Source organism: Austrofundulus limnaeus, unplaced genomic scaffold (genome assembly GCF_001266775.1).
Source record: "Austrofundulus limnaeus strain Quisiro unplaced genomic scaffold, Austrofundulus_limnaeus-1.0 Scaffold37, whole genome shotgun sequence".
Classification (NCBI taxonomy): Eukaryota; Metazoa; Chordata; class Actinopteri; order Cyprinodontiformes; family Rivulidae; genus Austrofundulus; species Austrofundulus limnaeus.
The window spans coordinates 1,214,907-1,231,938 of record NW_013952439.1 but is presented as its reverse complement, the minus strand read 5'-3'; the positions used below and the strand labels follow the sequence as shown (position 1 = coordinate 1,231,938).

The following is a 17,032-nucleotide window of genomic DNA, read 5'->3' as shown; positions in this document are numbered from 1 at the left end:
GGAACATGTGTTCAGGCCATTGATAGATCAGAGAGATGATTGGTGTTTGAAGGGGTTTTTCAAATGTTTCAATAAACAGAAACATTTCCTGTCTGGAAGCTTAAATAAGTTGAGAGTTTAGTTTGGAGCAACGTCAGTGTGCTCTCCTGTTCTGACATTTTCTACAAGTTGAACAAACAAATTCAGATGAAGTTTGACTCGTCTTGTTTGGTGTTTGTTGGTGTAAAAGCAAAGTTTGTGGAATAATGTCCTTCAGAACATCAAAGCACAGGTGTGGTTTAATTCTGCTGTTCCCTAATGCGTTGAAGTCCATGTTGAGTCAGTCTGATGTGATTCTGGAGCCTACATGAGGAGTGTTGAAGTTCAGAATGAAAGACATGGTCAGCAACACCCCCTGGTTTTGTGTGCGTGGACATCAGGGAGGAGAGACAGCCTCCTGTCCCCCATCAGCTGGACTGTTGTTGATCCTTCTGCAGGCAGGATTTGAATGTTCTCCAGCACTGGTGTCTTCTGGTCCTGGACGTTCCTGCTGAGCCACTGAGTCCGCTACACATCCAGACCTGATCTCACAGCACTTTTAACTTTATCTTTTCTTTTTTTTTTCTTTTTTTTTACCTTAACCAAGTTATCTTTCCATCCTGAGCCACTCCCTTCTCCTTTTCACTTTTATTTTGAAAAGTATGAAAAATGTATTTAAGGGTTAAAAGAGTGGGTTTTGCAGGATCTGTCCCCTTTAAAGTTTACCATATTTGCGGTTGATGAGTTCAACCTTTCATCTTTGCTCTCTCAGCTACATCTCCATCGCTGTGAGCTGTTTGTTCTGATCCAAAAACCCTTTTCTGATCATATTTTAATGCCTCAACTAGAAATCACTTACATTGAGTTAAACCCACTTTGTCCAAGTCTTTTAGAAAAAGTCTCGTTTTTTTTGTTACCTATAAAAAAAGTCCCAAAGATGAATATAAACTTGCTTTTATTAAAGAAATGTAATAAAATCCTTTTGTACACCACCTCCTCACTGAGGCCTCTTGTGTCCATACATGCAACTCTCATGGTTGAGGTACCATCAGAAAAAAAAGGGAAAAAAAAACTTAAAAACCAAACTGGGTCCAAAATGTTCGTCTCGAGTCCATTTAGAGTTGCAGATTGTTTCAACTATCACCAGATTCACATGCACTTTTTCTGTGTGTTGGAGAAGACGTGTCGCCACGTAGTTTGTAGCATTTCTCAGATTTTTCTTTCCCCCTCCTTCGAATTATAAAAAGTTTACCTCTACAAACGTTTGATTTGTTGCTCTTCTTCGATGTACAGCTTCTGCAAAACGCATAAAACACACAAAAACGGAAGAAGCTGTGATGCGTTAATTTTTACCAAAACTGCACCTGAATGAGAGCGTCAGTGGAGCGCATACAAAGTGTAAACCAGGAGATCAGATAAAACATTAGATTTTCTGTGATGTGAAACGGGAGTCGTCTTCCTAAAATGTCAAGCATTCTTTTGATTTCAACAACATGGCACTAAGTGATAAGAGGCAGACTTCTTCATTTTTTTWAAAAAATGGGTTATTTTTCAAATAGTGGCAGTTTAAACAAATCACACATCTGATTTAAAACAAATGAGTAAATACAAAGGTTGAACATCATGTTGAATGTTTTGTAGTTTTTCTGAGTAAAACCTGGACCACGACTCCGCCAGTTTGATGGATTCTTAACATTACTGATTGATGCTTGTCCTAAATATTCCGACACTGAAAATAGTCTTATAATAAAACAAGAAAATGACTTTATACCTCACTAAATATAATATTTATCCAACTTAAGGTTTCACCACAAAAATATGTCTTTAAAGGATTCATATGACTTTAAGTACCTCAGGGATTTGTTTGTAAATCATGGCTTTTTTTGTCTTTTTTTTCTTCCAAAGTATAAAACAATAATTACAACAGTTCATCCACATGTCATCTGATGCAGTTTCTTGTCCAAGTTCCACGAGCTCCACCGATTGTTTAGTTTTATTTCCTTCAAGTGAATTTAATTTTAGTTGCATTGCCGTGACGCCAAAATGCTCCTTTAAGGCACTACAAGAGGCAATTCCCAAAAGGTCCTGCTGCGTCATTGCCCTCTGTTAGTGTGACGGCTTTGTTAACCACAAATGAGCACTTGTTGACACGTAGGCATCGGTGTCGGAGCTGATGTCAAGGCTGTCGCCTCCACGATGCCAACCTTTGGGGGCGGGGTGTTTGGGGTGGGAGGAGGGGGGTCACAAAGAGTGGCTGTTTCCAGACGCATCAGGTCGATTCACAAACCACCTGTGCAAGAGACAAAGAACGATCAAAGAAAAGCCCGTTTGTGTGTGTGTTCCAGGTTTGTGTTACCTTTTTAAGACCGCTTCTCATACAAACACCTACCTTGTCAAGACTAGTTGTCCTTTTGGGGACCAGTCCTAATATGGTGGAAGTCCACTTTTGGGTTGGGGGTTAGTTATGCGTTAGGGGTGGTTAGGTTTAGAGTAAGATGGGCTCCAGAATTGACTGGAAATTAATGGAAATCAATGAATGGTCCTAATTAGGATAGAACCACAAGTATTTGTTTGTGTGTGTTTGTACCTAATGGTATAAGACTAATGTGAATGAGGTTGAGATCATATTGCAGTGTTGTAGTCCTCGAGACTKGTCTCGAGGCCACTTTTTGATGGTCTTGGTCYTATCTCGGATTCTTGTCTTGCTCTCGGRCACCGAGGACTCTGGATTTTATTTCAAATCCACAACTGTGAAAATATCACARAWTTTCCWGAATATTGYCCAKTTTATTTGTTTAACATCTTTGCTTTCGTTGGATGTAAAATGTACTGATTCAAATCTCTCCAAGAAAGGGAGCAATGGTTGTCTGGGAGCAGGAGAAGATGTCTGCAAAATCTTCATTAAACAATTTGGCTACATAAATCTCTGAACATATTTGTAAAACAACATCYAGGAGAATTCGGCAGTGCTTYACTACATCAAACTTTTATCATCACTTAGAAAGGACCCACAAAGAAAGGTAAGCTATGGGTATTCCATTCATTCATTCATTTATTTTCCCTCCCTCCTCCTGGTCTTAGTCTTGACTTGRTCTTGGGTTTGGTGGTCTACAACACTAGTTTTGGTTGAGACCAATTTGAAGTTTGTGTAAATACTGTTGCATTAAATTCTTGAGTCCCCCTTGTTTGTTTGTATTTTCATTCCAGAGATCTTGATCAGTTCTTCCAGAACTTTTCATTACACGCGCCAACCTTGGAGAATACCAAGAACCACCATTATAACAAAAATACACAATAATTAAACAATTTGAAATTGAAGGAAATTGGTTCTTATTTGACCTTCAGGTTCATTTTTCTTTCTACTCCAAACACTTGCAGTTTTTTGATGATCAACTGAAGGATGATGCTTTTCTAAGGTCCTGTTTTGGAACTTTAATGGATTTTTTTTGTAAAGAGAAATGTTGTCATAGTCTTTCAAAAGGACAGCATTGCAAATGAATAGAAAAAGCAGCCAGAGGCCAAACCTTTGAAAAAACCCAAAGAACACTTGAACTGATCAAGATCCCTTAAAAAGATTAATTCATTAGAGGCAACAGCAGAAGAAATTGGGTATTTTTTTTGCTCAGTACTCTATTTACTGTATAAAAACCTTACAAAGATATCAGTACTGTCATCTATTAGCTGTTTTAAGGAAAGGATTTTTCTGTCAGTGTGGTGGTCTGTAGTCKGAGCTCTCAGGTTAGAGTTGGGTCAAAACTAAACAGCATCAACATCTAAAGTTCTTACTACATTATCAAAGCATCTCATGCAAAAATGTCATGAAATCATTAAAAAAACTTTTATGTTGACTGAAGACTTTCAAGGTGTTACGTACCGTTTAGATTTTAACACTCTCCGTCCCGTAAACGTTGTAGCCTTCACGGTACGTGGCAAAATTCTGGGTGTTTGCCGGAGGGACTGGCTTRAAATTCTGGGCGTTCTTGGCCAGCTTTAGTCTTTTGGTTTCTTGCCGTGACTTATAGCAAAACTCTATCAAAGCCACAGTCATGGCCAAGCCAAGCCCCCCGACCAGAATATAGAAGACCCCTGCCACGTTGCTCAGGCTTAAAGCACTTGTCTTGTCCTGGGGGAGGCAGAGACCACCGTTAAGACATTTYGAACGGACAGTTTGAGGAGGTGAATCTACAAAACACAACACAAGCACAGAACTGGACATACACTGCTACGCTACCATAAACACTTACTTTGAGGAGGTTGATCTACTAGATTCATAAACTGTCTGAGATATATCTGCTTAATTTGACCTTTAAGTAACAAAAAGCTACAGTAAATGTRTCTAAGTCCTCCTCTGTAAAGAGCTGGAAGGTGAATGTAAAGTGCCAACTATGCTGCTCTATGGTCTCTTTACGAGGCCACGGGTAAAGGAAGGCGGTCGTGGTCGTACAGGTCTACATCTCCTCAGCTTTCTATCATACAGCTGCTAAACTCAAGCCTACAAACACTGCATCTGCACAGGCAAAAGTGGCAAACTGTAAAAAAGCGAACTGAACCATTTTACTGCTATTAAAAGCCAAACAGTAATATTGAAATTCATTTACGTGAGTTTTACCATTTGCATTAAAACTCGGTTGGGACCATGTAAAAAGCTATGAAATTTGTATATTTTTCATACTAAAAGTTCTGCTAACTGGTGTGTAAAGTTAGCAGAAAGTTATGTTTTTTTTTCACTCTTGACACCAACTGGTTTTTGTGGGTCAGGTTGGAAAAATCAGAGTAAAATCAGCTCGGAGAAAAGCACACCTGTTTTGAAAAACGTTGGCACACTGCGTAAACTGCTAAAAAATTATATATTTAGATGCAGTATTTTTTAAATAATTTAAACCATACTTTTGTTAAATTAAAAATATATAAATTTGGAAAAGGGTTGCTGCTTGTTCATGGAGCATTTGTCCTTACAGAGACTGTTGGAAAACAGCAGCGAAACATTTTGACATGTCAAAAAAAAAAAAAAAAAAAAAAGGGTTCTAAGAATCAACAGGTAAGAAAACTACACATCCCTTTTCCTCCTGGGAGTCCTAAGGAGTTCCCAGGATTGAGTGGAAATCAACTTAACCCAAAAGTAAGGAAATGTGTTTGGTATATTTCTTTGTTGCAACTTATTGGCAGCTTGAGAAAACAAGTGGTTCTGCCCACGTGATAGGATGATGTCATCTTGTACACCATACCTGATGACTGATTTCCCTTCATGATGACACAACTCATTCAAAATTGAATGGTTCTTTTGAACAGTTTTACRTAACGAGATCCCTTTACTGCTATTCATCCCATCTCTACTTTCRACGTGGAGGAGCTGTGGCTSTAATCTGAGCTCCACTCAGATGAAGGAGCTCCTCATCCTAGCTGGCCAAGCCCAGCCAAATGAAAATAAAGGTATTTGCCTTAAAACTCAACTCGCTCTTCACCATCACCGACMGAAGCAACATCCTCAATACTGAGGTTGAAGCTCAGATCCATCGATCCATACCCTGCTCCTACCCACCGTTGATCCTGAATGAGACGCCCAGACCTGTTGCAGGACCACCTCGACAACCAATAATCTTCTACTCATACACCAAAACTTAAAGTTACAACAGAATTTTAGGAGTTTTATTTTGCTGTGCTGACTCAGAAAAAAAATCCTACACTCTACTCAACTCAGTTGAGCGGAACCGCTCAATAAGAAAAGTTTGGAATCACTGTTGCAGGTCTGCTAATTTTACAGCCGATAATAAAATTAGTATTGCTGAAAACATGTTGCCTTAACTGTTAAGCCGAACAAATCCACAATAAAACCAGACTTCTAACATAATAACATTTGATATACGGTCGAAATGGTCTTATATGGTTTGAATTATTTGCAAACCAGTGCAGGTTTGTTGCAACAATCTACCCAGTGTACCAAGTCAAAAGTTATTTTTTTCAACATACAAATGAATAAGACCAACATTAAAGTAAATTTCAATGAGCATTTGGATAAAAACAGCAGTGTAATGGTTTCAGTTCTGGACTTTTCAGAATGTCATGGAGTGAGAAGAAAACTGTGATCATGCTGCACTTTTTTAAGTGTCTGCAGAGTTAGTGATGTGTCGATAAGCTGGACTTCAGTGGAGTTAACCTCTATGTGTTGTTCTGAAAGGTACACAAAATATGTGTTCAAAGAAATAAGATGATTGTCAGATGCTTTACATGTTTTACACATGAACAGTGAAGTTACAAAGCATTTTTTCCATCAGTTATAAAAAGACCTGCAGCGACTGACCTTACTTCCAGAGTCCTTGGTTCCACATTCACCCTTATCGTACCACCATTTGTTTTTCAGCTTGTCTAAGATGCCTTGTTCACTGAGTTTCAATACTGCAAGGTTTACAGGAGTTCTTCACGTGGGAAATAACATAAATAACATTGTATTATGTTATTTTATGTTATTCAACTGCTTCAACTACTTTATACTGTACAAAGCGATAGAGTAGGGTCCTGGCCAAACATGTCACAGAGAGCAAGCAACACTACATCATATAAGACCATCCATGGCTGTCCTAACATGCCAGACCCCATCTATATCGCTTTGAGTAATCGGCACACACTGATCACAGAGAACAGATCAAAGTTGGCAGAATGAAGCAGCTGCTGCAGAGAATGGAGTGTAGAAATAACGGAGGTGATTCTCGCACTTCTTTTTGGCCTTCGGCAGCCTTTTTTTGATGCTTTGAAAAGTGGATCTAACAGGAACCCTTCCCTGACTAACAGACAGTCCAATCGATTTTCAAACACGTGATGAGGTTAATGTCTCGTAGAGTCCACCCCTCCTCGTGTTTTAGGACTTTATGGGTTTGTGTTTCCGCCCAATGATGGGGTTTTTCTGACTCTGCAGCTAACAGACGGGTAAGGGTTGGGAAAATTTGGTTAGGAACCGAACCAAACCCCTGCCGGGTGGAAAGAGAAGTTTTTACGGGTAAAGGGGGGGCACTGTTAGACAAGATATTATGCTCAGTTTCCATGACTGCAAGATTTCCAGGCTTGTCTCCTTTCAGAAAAAGCATTTGTCTGTAATCTAACATCATCAAATATACTGTATTCACCACTGCATGTACAAAACATCTGAGTTTCTAATAAAGGGTAAAAATTKTGTTCAAAAGGCAGATAATTCATTTAAAGATTTGAAGTGGAATAAGATTATTTTAGCGACAATATTTAAAAGTATTAACTATTACTGATGGTTATTCTGTGACTTCATCACTGAGATACTTAAAGGCAACATCCACACCAAGAACATAACAGAATGAGTTGTAACGTCACAGTGATGCCTTCAGGTTCTCCTCAGACTTTAAAATAAATCCTGATGTAGCTAAACCAGGAGAGGCTTTTCTGTCTGGGCTGGATTCCTGATAATTACCAACGGATATCGGTAGACAACAAAATAAAGATGGTTTGATGTGTATGTGTGTGCGTGCAGGGCATTTAGGTCTTAAATTGATGCCTGATAACATTTTAATTTAAACTTAAATGGCAGCTTTTAGACTTCAACAGAGAAAATGGTTTCAGTGATTCGCTCATGCAATCCAACAGAATGGGTTTGTATTTTATCTTCAGGTWAAATTATAATCAATTAGTTCATATCAGCATCCCCACAAATGAAGGGGTAATGGTAGTTGTTTATTAATACTGCATACATTGTTTCCCTTGTCATTGTGATGTAATTATTTGAATTTTAAATAAGTACATTATTTGTTCTATTTATGTTAATGTTGGGGTTAGAGTCTTGGTTTTCTGTATGATATATGTTTGTTTGGATTGGGAGCCCTGTTTCAGGYCAAACCAGACCTGCAACAACCTGCTGATCAGACGAGGAGCTTTAAACCACCAGGTGGTGACAACAGACCTCTGATCAAATCCAGAACACTGTTTGGGTTTTCAGGAAGTCATCAAATACTTTTCTGTAGGATTAACTAACAAAAAAAATAATTTTATCCATTTGTAGGATTGGAGAATGAACCTGAAACTCACTCACTTGAGTCACACAGAATATTTTACTTTTTGTTACATCAGGATCAAAAATAGTAAATCTATATAACGTAACATGTTGATGATTTATTTGTTGATTGCTCCTGAAAGTCTTCACTTACCGCTGGGATATTTCAGCTTTCACATTATTCTGAATGATTGTACCTGGTCTCTAATAAATATTTCAATATCAAATATGATAGATTTTATTTATTATGCAGTGTTGTTCACAATATAAATATATATTTTATATGGTATCATTTATTTAAATCAAAACAGGTAAGGAATTATCCATTTAGGGATTTTTTTAYGCTCAAAATCTGAATAAATGATAATCCTCAATTAAAAAAGAGAAAAAATATAAGGTGCTATTTTCAGTGTTTAACTTTAGTTAAAAAGAGTCATCAACCTCCTCTGTTCACTTACAACCACAGTCTCTCAGGTCGCTGCCTAATTATGTAAATATTCATTAATTATGCATCCAGCTGACTAATCTGAATTAATTTAAGACTAAATATTTAACATATTTTCCTCAAGGAAACAGATAAGCAGATGAGAGTATGTTAAAATATTCTAAAACGCCTTTAGCTCTATCGCTCTCTCTCTTCATATATTTATACATACACATATAAAGTAAAAATGTAACTTTRCAGCTCAGGTCTTAATGATGTGTCAGAGTATAAAGTGTTTAAAGTGAGATTATTAGCATGGTGTTAAAAAAGAAGCCTAAATTTGATCCCAAGCTAAATCAAACTCTAATAAAAGTTATGAATAATAACCTGCCTCTAAAGAAATGTTTCCCAAACTTGGGGTTATGAYCTCACTGTGGCTCATGAAACACCACAGAGGTGGAGTTGGAGCTGCTTAAGAYGTAGAAAAACCAAATGAACTTTAATAATGACATTTTAATGAAGTGCCACTAAAAGATAAAAACTTTGGTCATAGATTAATGATAATCTAATGGTTGATAAGGTTCTTTTTTACAGTAAAATATTTAGTATATTTCTAGTATTCATATAGTTTTGCGGCTAAAAAGCTGTAAATGTTTGAGAACTGCTGATCTAAATATTAAAACAAGCAGCGTCTTCAACCATAACTTCACCTTTCAGTCTGAAAATCAGGAAAACGGTGTGAACACACACACACATACACAACACACTAACAGAAACAGCCCATGCAAACAGAACCACAAACAATGAGATGAAATGATTCAGGTCAAACTACTGAAAACTGGAGCAGATGTGATTTTTAGGTGTTTCTGATTATTATAATTCTATATATGTTGTSTCAGTGGTCATTACATACAGCATATTCTCCGTTCTTTGTTAAATTACACACACATGCTTTTCTGTCGCTGAAATAAGCACACAGATATGTGGCAGTCAGCTGGGATCATCTGAGCTCTGACTGGAGCGAAAAGGCAGCGAGAGGAGAAGCCGTCTTTGTGTCACTCCTCTGGCGGGATCCACAACCTGCTCACTCAGGAGTGGGTGTCCAGAGATAACGACATCAAATTTAGCCTCTCCTCTAAAAACAGTGCAGTACTGTTGTCATGATGCAGCAGAGGAGCAGAGGCACAGATGAAGCCAGAGACACTTCACCCWGAGGTCTGAAACAAAACATCAGACGCCTCAGATTTAAAAAAGAAAAAAACAAGTTTGTTCTTAAGTCAAAATGTCACATGATGTGTGACAACATGGAGGATTATAGAGCTGAGAACAGATACTGAAAATAAAAATATACTACATCATCCTGCCACATACAGTACTGTGCAAAAGTCTTGAGTCATCCCTCATTTCTGAAAACTTTCCAAGCAGACAGAGATAATAAATGTTCTTTTCTGTAGTTTTCTTTGAGCTTTGGCTGCTTTTTTCTCCTATTATCAGCTTTGACCATTTCTGTTTGTTTTTCATTCTACTTAACTCTGACCTATTAAAGATTAAATTCGTGTTGACACATATTAGACAACTCAGAGTAGAGAGGCCTGAGGCTTTGACTAGAAAAGGTAGAAAAAGCACAGGTGTACGAGGCTGCAGCTGTTTGCTGTTTGTCAAAGATAACAGTTTGACATATAAAGTAGTATTTTAGCACCAGCAGGAGCCATTAGCTGAAAACTTGACATGTAGTCAATGATCCCAGGCCTTTGCTTGATTTTCTTTTTCTTACCGACATGACTTTCAGAGGCTGTTTGCCTGCTCTTCTGTAGGTTTTTATTTTTGGTCCACTTTTCTCTCTCTCTTTTCGCTCATCAATATGCTGTCAGGAGTGGAAAAAGCAGCCAACGTTTAATAAAAATGTTTAAAAGATCTTTGGAAAAACCTGGTCAACCTTTGATCAGGACCACTTCAAAAGACCACAATAAAATCTGTCTGCTGAAGCAGGGTATAAAAACATTAGTAGGTCATTTAAAACATTTGCACAGCATTGTACAATGCATGCTCATAGCTAAAAAAATCTCTTCTAAAATTTAAACCATCTTCTGAGCTTAACATAGAAAGTGTGACATTATAAAATTATAATAAGGATGATGATTTTTAAATGCTTGAAGGTTTCAATTTCATCTGAAAATAAGTAACTTTTCTTTATTATAAGCAAACAATAGCAAAAATTGTAAATTCACACACTTCTATGCAGTTAAAACTGGACACTATTCTGAGGAAATAACATTAACGGTAGTGGTGGGCACAGCTAACTAAAAACTTTGGTTCACTATCCACTAATACCCTAAACAGGAATCTTAGCTCCACTAATGCTAAACCACTTAACAAATAAATAAATAAATAAATAAAAATTAGTTGAAATTAATGCCAACTACTAAGACAATAATTCCCAACCAGGGTTACTTTGGGTACGCAAGCATATTACAGGGGGTACGTGGAAAAATTTCAGGTGTGTAAAAAATTAAATAAAAATCGGACTGAGAAATGTAGGGCCCTGTGATTTCTGCAATGCAGAAATAGCAGTAGGAATCACAATTTACACAAAATGGAATCTAGTATAAAATGTGGAATCTCATGGAATTTGCTCATTTGGGTGAGTTTCTGACGTAYTTTGGACGCTGCTGTTTTCTGCACCTGCCATTACCTGGTTTATTTATTTAATTACTTATTSACTTTYGAGGCAACATTTTTATCTTTGTGTTTAATTTGAGTTGGGGAAAAATGCCTGAGAGTTAAACATTCTAGGGGGTAAAATAAATAATTTTAATTTAATCAGTTGAAGTACATTATAGTTTTGGAGAATCATCATTACGTTTGACTGAAGGGGTACTAGTGGTATGACAAAAATGGCTCAGGGAGTACACAAGTCTAAAAATGTTGGGAACCACTGTACTAAGACACTGCAGCTGATATAAAGCACATCTGTTGATCGCTTAAGTCATTGCCATGCGCCGTAGGCTGTCCCAATTTGTAGGCGYCAACTCATGCAGCTGACTAGGCTAATATGGGGTGCCAAGTGTAAAATAAAATGTAAACAAATTTCACCAACATATTCTTCATTATTTAGCTCACTTTTTGAGTGTTAAACATTTTCCAGACATTTTATTGTTATTTAGCTCACTGTTCGTACATTTTGCTAATTTTGACTAAATGTTAAATTTAAATGTTAAAAAATATATTTAAATATTAAATCTAAATGTAAAAGTTAATTCTTACATCTTGAAGCTCACATTTAGGAATTTTTGAACAGCATGCAGCCTTTGCTGCTAGTGCTCGGTTCATGTTATGATGTCATCATCCTGAGACGTTCTAGCATTTACATGCCGCTAAAACTTTGCTACAAGACATCAAACTTGCAGTTATGGATGATGTCTGAGCTACACTTCAAATTTCTTGACCATCCATATTGTTTTTATGAACACATTTTAAATTTAGACATTAAATACCATCTCCAGCATCTTTAGCAGCGATTACTGTTGATGTTTATTGCAGGATGATGACATCATTCCCGTTGCTAACGCTTCTAACACTGCTAATGACTTGCAAAGTTAGCAAAAAATCAACTCTGCTAAATGAGAAGCTAGTTCCACTATTAGCGGATTAGCAGAACTGTGCCCACCACTGATTTAAAAGGATTTAAATCAAAGTCCCTTTGTTTTGATGGAGCCTGGGGTCAACTTCTTTACCTTACCAGGTCAGGGCGGAAAGACCGAGAAAAGATCTGTGTCGGTCGTGAGAGGATGTTAAGACAAACAGAAATAAATTCAGAAAATCTGTACCAATTAGTCATCGTTCTGACATTAGAATTCTCACGTTTGCCTGAGCTGCTTAGTCCCCTCAAGACAACGCTGTCTCCCGTGCCTACCCTAAACCAAGGCGGCAGATCAGAGAGTGCTTTTATGTTTCGACTTTGTACGGGGGAAATCAGAATATTCACTTCAGCCCTGCTGGTTTTAGACAAAATAAGTTCCTTGTTGGCCTGTGGATTTGAAAAACAGAGGAAAAAATTGTTTCTGCCTTTCATAACCACAGGTCAAACAACTACTCAGCAACAATTTCAGTTCCTATTATTCATCACAAAACCTCTGTTTTATTTCCATTAGATTAGCCAAGTAAAGGGTTCCCACTTGATTCCAGTTGAGCAACAAAAAAATGGCTAAAACCTACTTTTTTGTTGTTTTTTGTCTTTTGTTAAAATCAATAAATTGTTTGACGCCAGCCTTGCCGATTACTCTGTTCTAGGATACCCGACTTTGGTGACATCGAGGCTGACCTTAGAGTCACCTCCCCCGCTGCCGCACTCTCCCTTGTCGTACCACCATTTGTTTTTCAATTTGTCCAAGAGGCCTTGCTCATTCAGTTTTAACACTGCCAGGTTAACAGCATTTCTTGAAACGATAAAACATAGCTTGTAAGAAAAGGAACAGGTCCGTGAGAAATCTAATAATCAAATATTAGTGAGAAATAGTGATAGAGAACAATGGTTCATAGAAGGGTAGCACGGGGTGAGGGGGTGGGGACAATTTGAAAGGATAAAAAAAAGAAATTTTACAGCAAAGAAAACGTTAAATAGTCAAGAGGTGGCATGGAGATTAAATTTGCTCGTAACTGAAGTGTGCGGGAAGGGGACATTCTGTCATTGTTGAATTAGAGAATAGAACATCCAGCATGCAGCTTTACATTCATCACAAGTGACAGAGCAGCATTTAACTAGCAAATTAAGTCAAGTTTTCAGAGGTAATGCAGAAAAGAAAAAAGGGCGCCACAGAGAACAAGAGGAAGGAGTACAAAGAAAAAAAAACAGACAATCAGGGAGGAGGAAGTGCACGCTGACATTCAAATGGATGTATGTGGTCAGACACCAGAAACTTCAAGGAAATACGAGAAAAGAACATAAAGAAAACAGAGACGGAACAAGACAGAACAAAACAAAAAGTGTGCTGCAATTCAGATAACCCATAATACTGTTCACCTAGAAATGCACTTGGAAATAAAAACAAAAAAAGAAGAATTAAAGAGTGAGGAAGTAGAGAATGACAAAAGGCAACATCAGGGTAGGTGGAATACTATAACAACATGGAGGTTATTGTTATATTATCCCACCCACCTTAATGCTGAGCCTTTCGGTGTGGCCACTCCGTAGCCTTTAGAGTCCAGGTTCCCGCCCACTTTCATGGTGTCGCACGGCTTCCGCTGCTCAATGTACTCGTTCATGGTGGACTCCAGGAGAAAGGCAAACTTGCCCTTCGACTTTCGCACCCGGGAAACCCCGTCTGGCGTGGTCTTGACAAACACCGAGGGCTCGGCCGATTTCATGTACGACCACATTTTCTCATAAACTGCTATTTTGGAGCGCTGCGATCAAAGGAGAAGAGAGAAGACAGGAAAAAAAAAACATTAATTACAGACAGTCATGAAACAAGTTCCACAAAGTTGTTGACAGGAATGTGTCATCATTTTAGGTAAAACAGTTAATGTCTGATGCAACAAAGTGGAGCTGGAAGTTAAATGATTAACTGTCTGTCTGTGCAACAAAGCAAAGAAATGTTCTACATAATTTTTATCTAGAATATATTTTTAGCAATGGCAAAGTCAAACGTAGGTTAGCAATCCTCTTATATGTTCATCATTAGAGTATAACTCAATGCTTAAAGAGCTTTTATTTTGGTGGCAAATAATGTCTGTGGGCAAGACGCTTCACCCCCCTTGCCTGCTGGTGGTGGTCAGAGGGTCCGGGGGGCGCCGGTGCATAGCCTCGCCTCTGTCTGTCTGCTCCAGGGCAGCTGTGGCTACAATGTAGCTTACCATCATCTGTGTGTGTGAATGAGGGAATGATTTAAATGTGAAGTGCTTTGGAGTCTGTGGGAACTTGATAAAGCGCTGTACAAGTTTAAGCCATTTATCTTTTTTTTTATCAGAACTAAAGCAACATTCTCAGCAACACTAATTTAGAAACTACAGAACAAAATCTACAATTATCTGCCTAAATAGTTGCCACATGGCAACATAAATAAATAAATAAAAGATCATAAACCAGCCCACAAATCTTGTGTCGAACTCAAGCAGTCTTAAAATAAACGTATGTGGCTTTAAAGCCAGCATTGACCATATACCACATCCCCCATGATACAATGTTTTACTTTAAATGAAAAATGACATAATCTCACCACTGCACAGGGTTCAAAAGTAGCTGGTACTCAGCGAAATTCACCATAGAAATCTCCTATTCACTGCATTTTTGCCGGCTACTTTTGCTGCAGCCCAGTTGTGCTAGGTGGCGGGAGTTTTCTGCCTACAAGTCGTAGTTTTAAACTCGAGCACCTCTCCACATAGAGCTCAGATATTTTTTGTTAGCGGTGCTCAGCCATAGCAATGAGAAGAGGAGCGTGACGTTTTATGTTTAGCTGAAGTTAAATATGAAACGTCAATGTTAATTACAATTGGCCCTTTGATTGTATGCTCATGTGGTCCTAGGTGAAAATAAGTTTGACATTCCTGCCATAAATGAATGCTTTACTGTTGAAGCAATGGCTCATGGGACCCACATCGCTGACAGGTCTGGGAGAGCCCTGCAGGCTGACTGCTGGCATGACAAGTTGGACGTGGACCAGATCTGGCAATGACTGCACTGTTTTTAAGATGGCATTCCACTACTGGCCCAGTTGTGTACTTTTTGCAGTGCTGGCCCATGCATGGACCACCTCTGGCAAACCACATCTAGACCACCACATTCTTTATTGTATCTTAGCATTATGTTTTTTTGCTGCGGTTGCGTTAAGTTACGGTTAAGTTACAGTATCTTTTAGCCACTACAGCGCCTGCAGCACCCCTACTTCCAGCACTAATGTATAACATAGTTTACTGTTTCCTGCACTGATACATAAATTAACAAGAACACAGCGATGAAGCAGCACAGCTGAATTTACAGACAGATGTTTTACAGCACTGCAAAAGGATTAAACAGAAGTTACTGAGGTGCAGTCTTGAGCTAAATCTTTAAATGAAAGAACAAAAAAAAAAATCCTCATAAACCTGAGAATGATTTATATTTTATGTGGACTCTCCTTCACTTCAGAGTCCATCCATCCTTTCTGTAAATCTGCCCTGCTCTGTTCARGGTCACAGAGGGCTGAAGCCCATCAGCTGTCTCAGGTCAACCTTGAACATGTCTCCTCTTCATCGCCACAGAGGAACAAGCATCCACACTCACACCAGTCCGCTGGGAGATAAGAGTCCACCGTTTATGTCTCWGAACAAGAAAACTTGTATAACAAGCAAAAAAGGATTCAGTTTCAGAAACAACAAAGTCTAACAAACCAGAGGCAGAATAGAAAATACAAATTATGAAGAGTTAACAGGTAATACAGTATATTAAATAAATATTACATCTAAAAACACTTTGTATGTGATGAACATGTTGCCTCTAATCTGTCAGGTTCAAACACAAATGTGGAGAAAAGCTACTTCCTGTTTTAGCTCCAAAATTAGCAACGTGTTGGTGGAGATACAGAGAGGTCAAACATGTCRGAATCAAAGCAACAGACTTGTTTTCTCTCATCTGAAACGTTTCTTTGGTTCCACATGGATTCACCTCAGTTGGAACCAGAAGTGAAGAAACCTTTCAAATAAAAGGTTTCTTGTCTCTTTAAGGAACAAGAAACAACAAAGCCGCCTTATAGTCGAGCACTTCGATTAAAAAAATAAATAAAAGAGACAAGACTTATCGGTGAGAGCTGATTTTACAGATTTTAACTCTCAGCCAGAGAACACGTCCAAAACGTCTCCCATCATTCAAAGCAGCTCTAAATCACAGGAAAAATCAGCTTCGTGGGGCCGATCAGGGCAGAGAAATCTTGACAGGTGTTCTGAATCATGAACACACCTGTCATGACATGGAGGATGGGGTCAGAGACGTAACGAGCTCGACCATTTCGGCGCAGCGCACTGACAGGTGTCTCCCTTCTGTAATTTTGAGCAGATTTGCTCGGCAGAGGAAACGTGGGCTGTTTGCCAGCAGCCTGAAGTTTAACAATCTGGCTGCTCARTGGAAACAAAACTGCACACCCTGTTTAGTATCAATATTAATGAGCACAGCGACCCTCCTCCTCCTCCTATCTGTGGGTCACAGCCGGCGACACAATCATCAAATTTTACAATTTTAGATCAAACTGACTCTTTGTGTTGAAAGAGCACTTTTTAAATAGCTTTTTGGTTGTGTTTTTTTAAAGTACATGCAGTAAATATGTCTGACATCAACATATAGATACTGTAGTTATATAGGCTGTCTCCAAATTCAGGGGCTGTGTCTTCTGATGGCTGAATTTGTTAGCCGTTTTGCTTGTAACGGTGGACGGAGTGAGAGAAAGCAGTGCAGTTTTTTTTTAAATCTGTCTGTATATAAATTGAACTGTTGTGCTATTAATGCATAGACATTTTTTAAAATATTGTTCTTGTCAGAAATCAAATGAGCTAATATGGCAAAAATAAATCTGCATGTTTTTATCATTCTTAAAAGCTAATTTTATTTCTAATAT

The 17,032-nt window shown here is 38.3% G+C and overlaps 1 protein-coding gene across 6 annotated transcripts in view; it reads right to left on the bottom strand.

Annotated features, from left to right (window-relative positions):
* Positions 1 to 956: 956 nt before the first annotated feature.
* gria3a (glutamate receptor, ionotropic, AMPA 3a) overlaps positions 957 to 17,032 on the bottom strand; it is a 97,638-nt gene continuing 81,562 nt past the window's right edge. For 2 of the 6 annotated variants that reach the window (XM_014006723.1, XM_014006728.1), the window contains 4 exons: positions 13,606 to 13,853; positions 6,317 to 6,431; positions 3,893 to 4,141; positions 957 to 2,308 (listed from right to left, as the gene is read on the bottom strand). In XM_014006723.1, the coding sequence (XP_013862177.1) occupies positions 3,896 to 4,141; positions 6,317 to 6,431; positions 13,606 to 13,853 (609 nt within the window). In that variant the 3' untranslated portion in view covers positions 957 to 2,308; positions 3,893 to 3,895. Of the gene's footprint in view, positions 2,309 to 3,892; positions 4,142 to 6,296; positions 6,432 to 12,771; positions 12,887 to 13,605; positions 13,854 to 17,032 lie in introns of those variants that run through there. The other 4 variants (XR_001310095.1, XM_014006725.1, XM_014006726.1 and 1 more) reach the window with 4 other exon arrangements.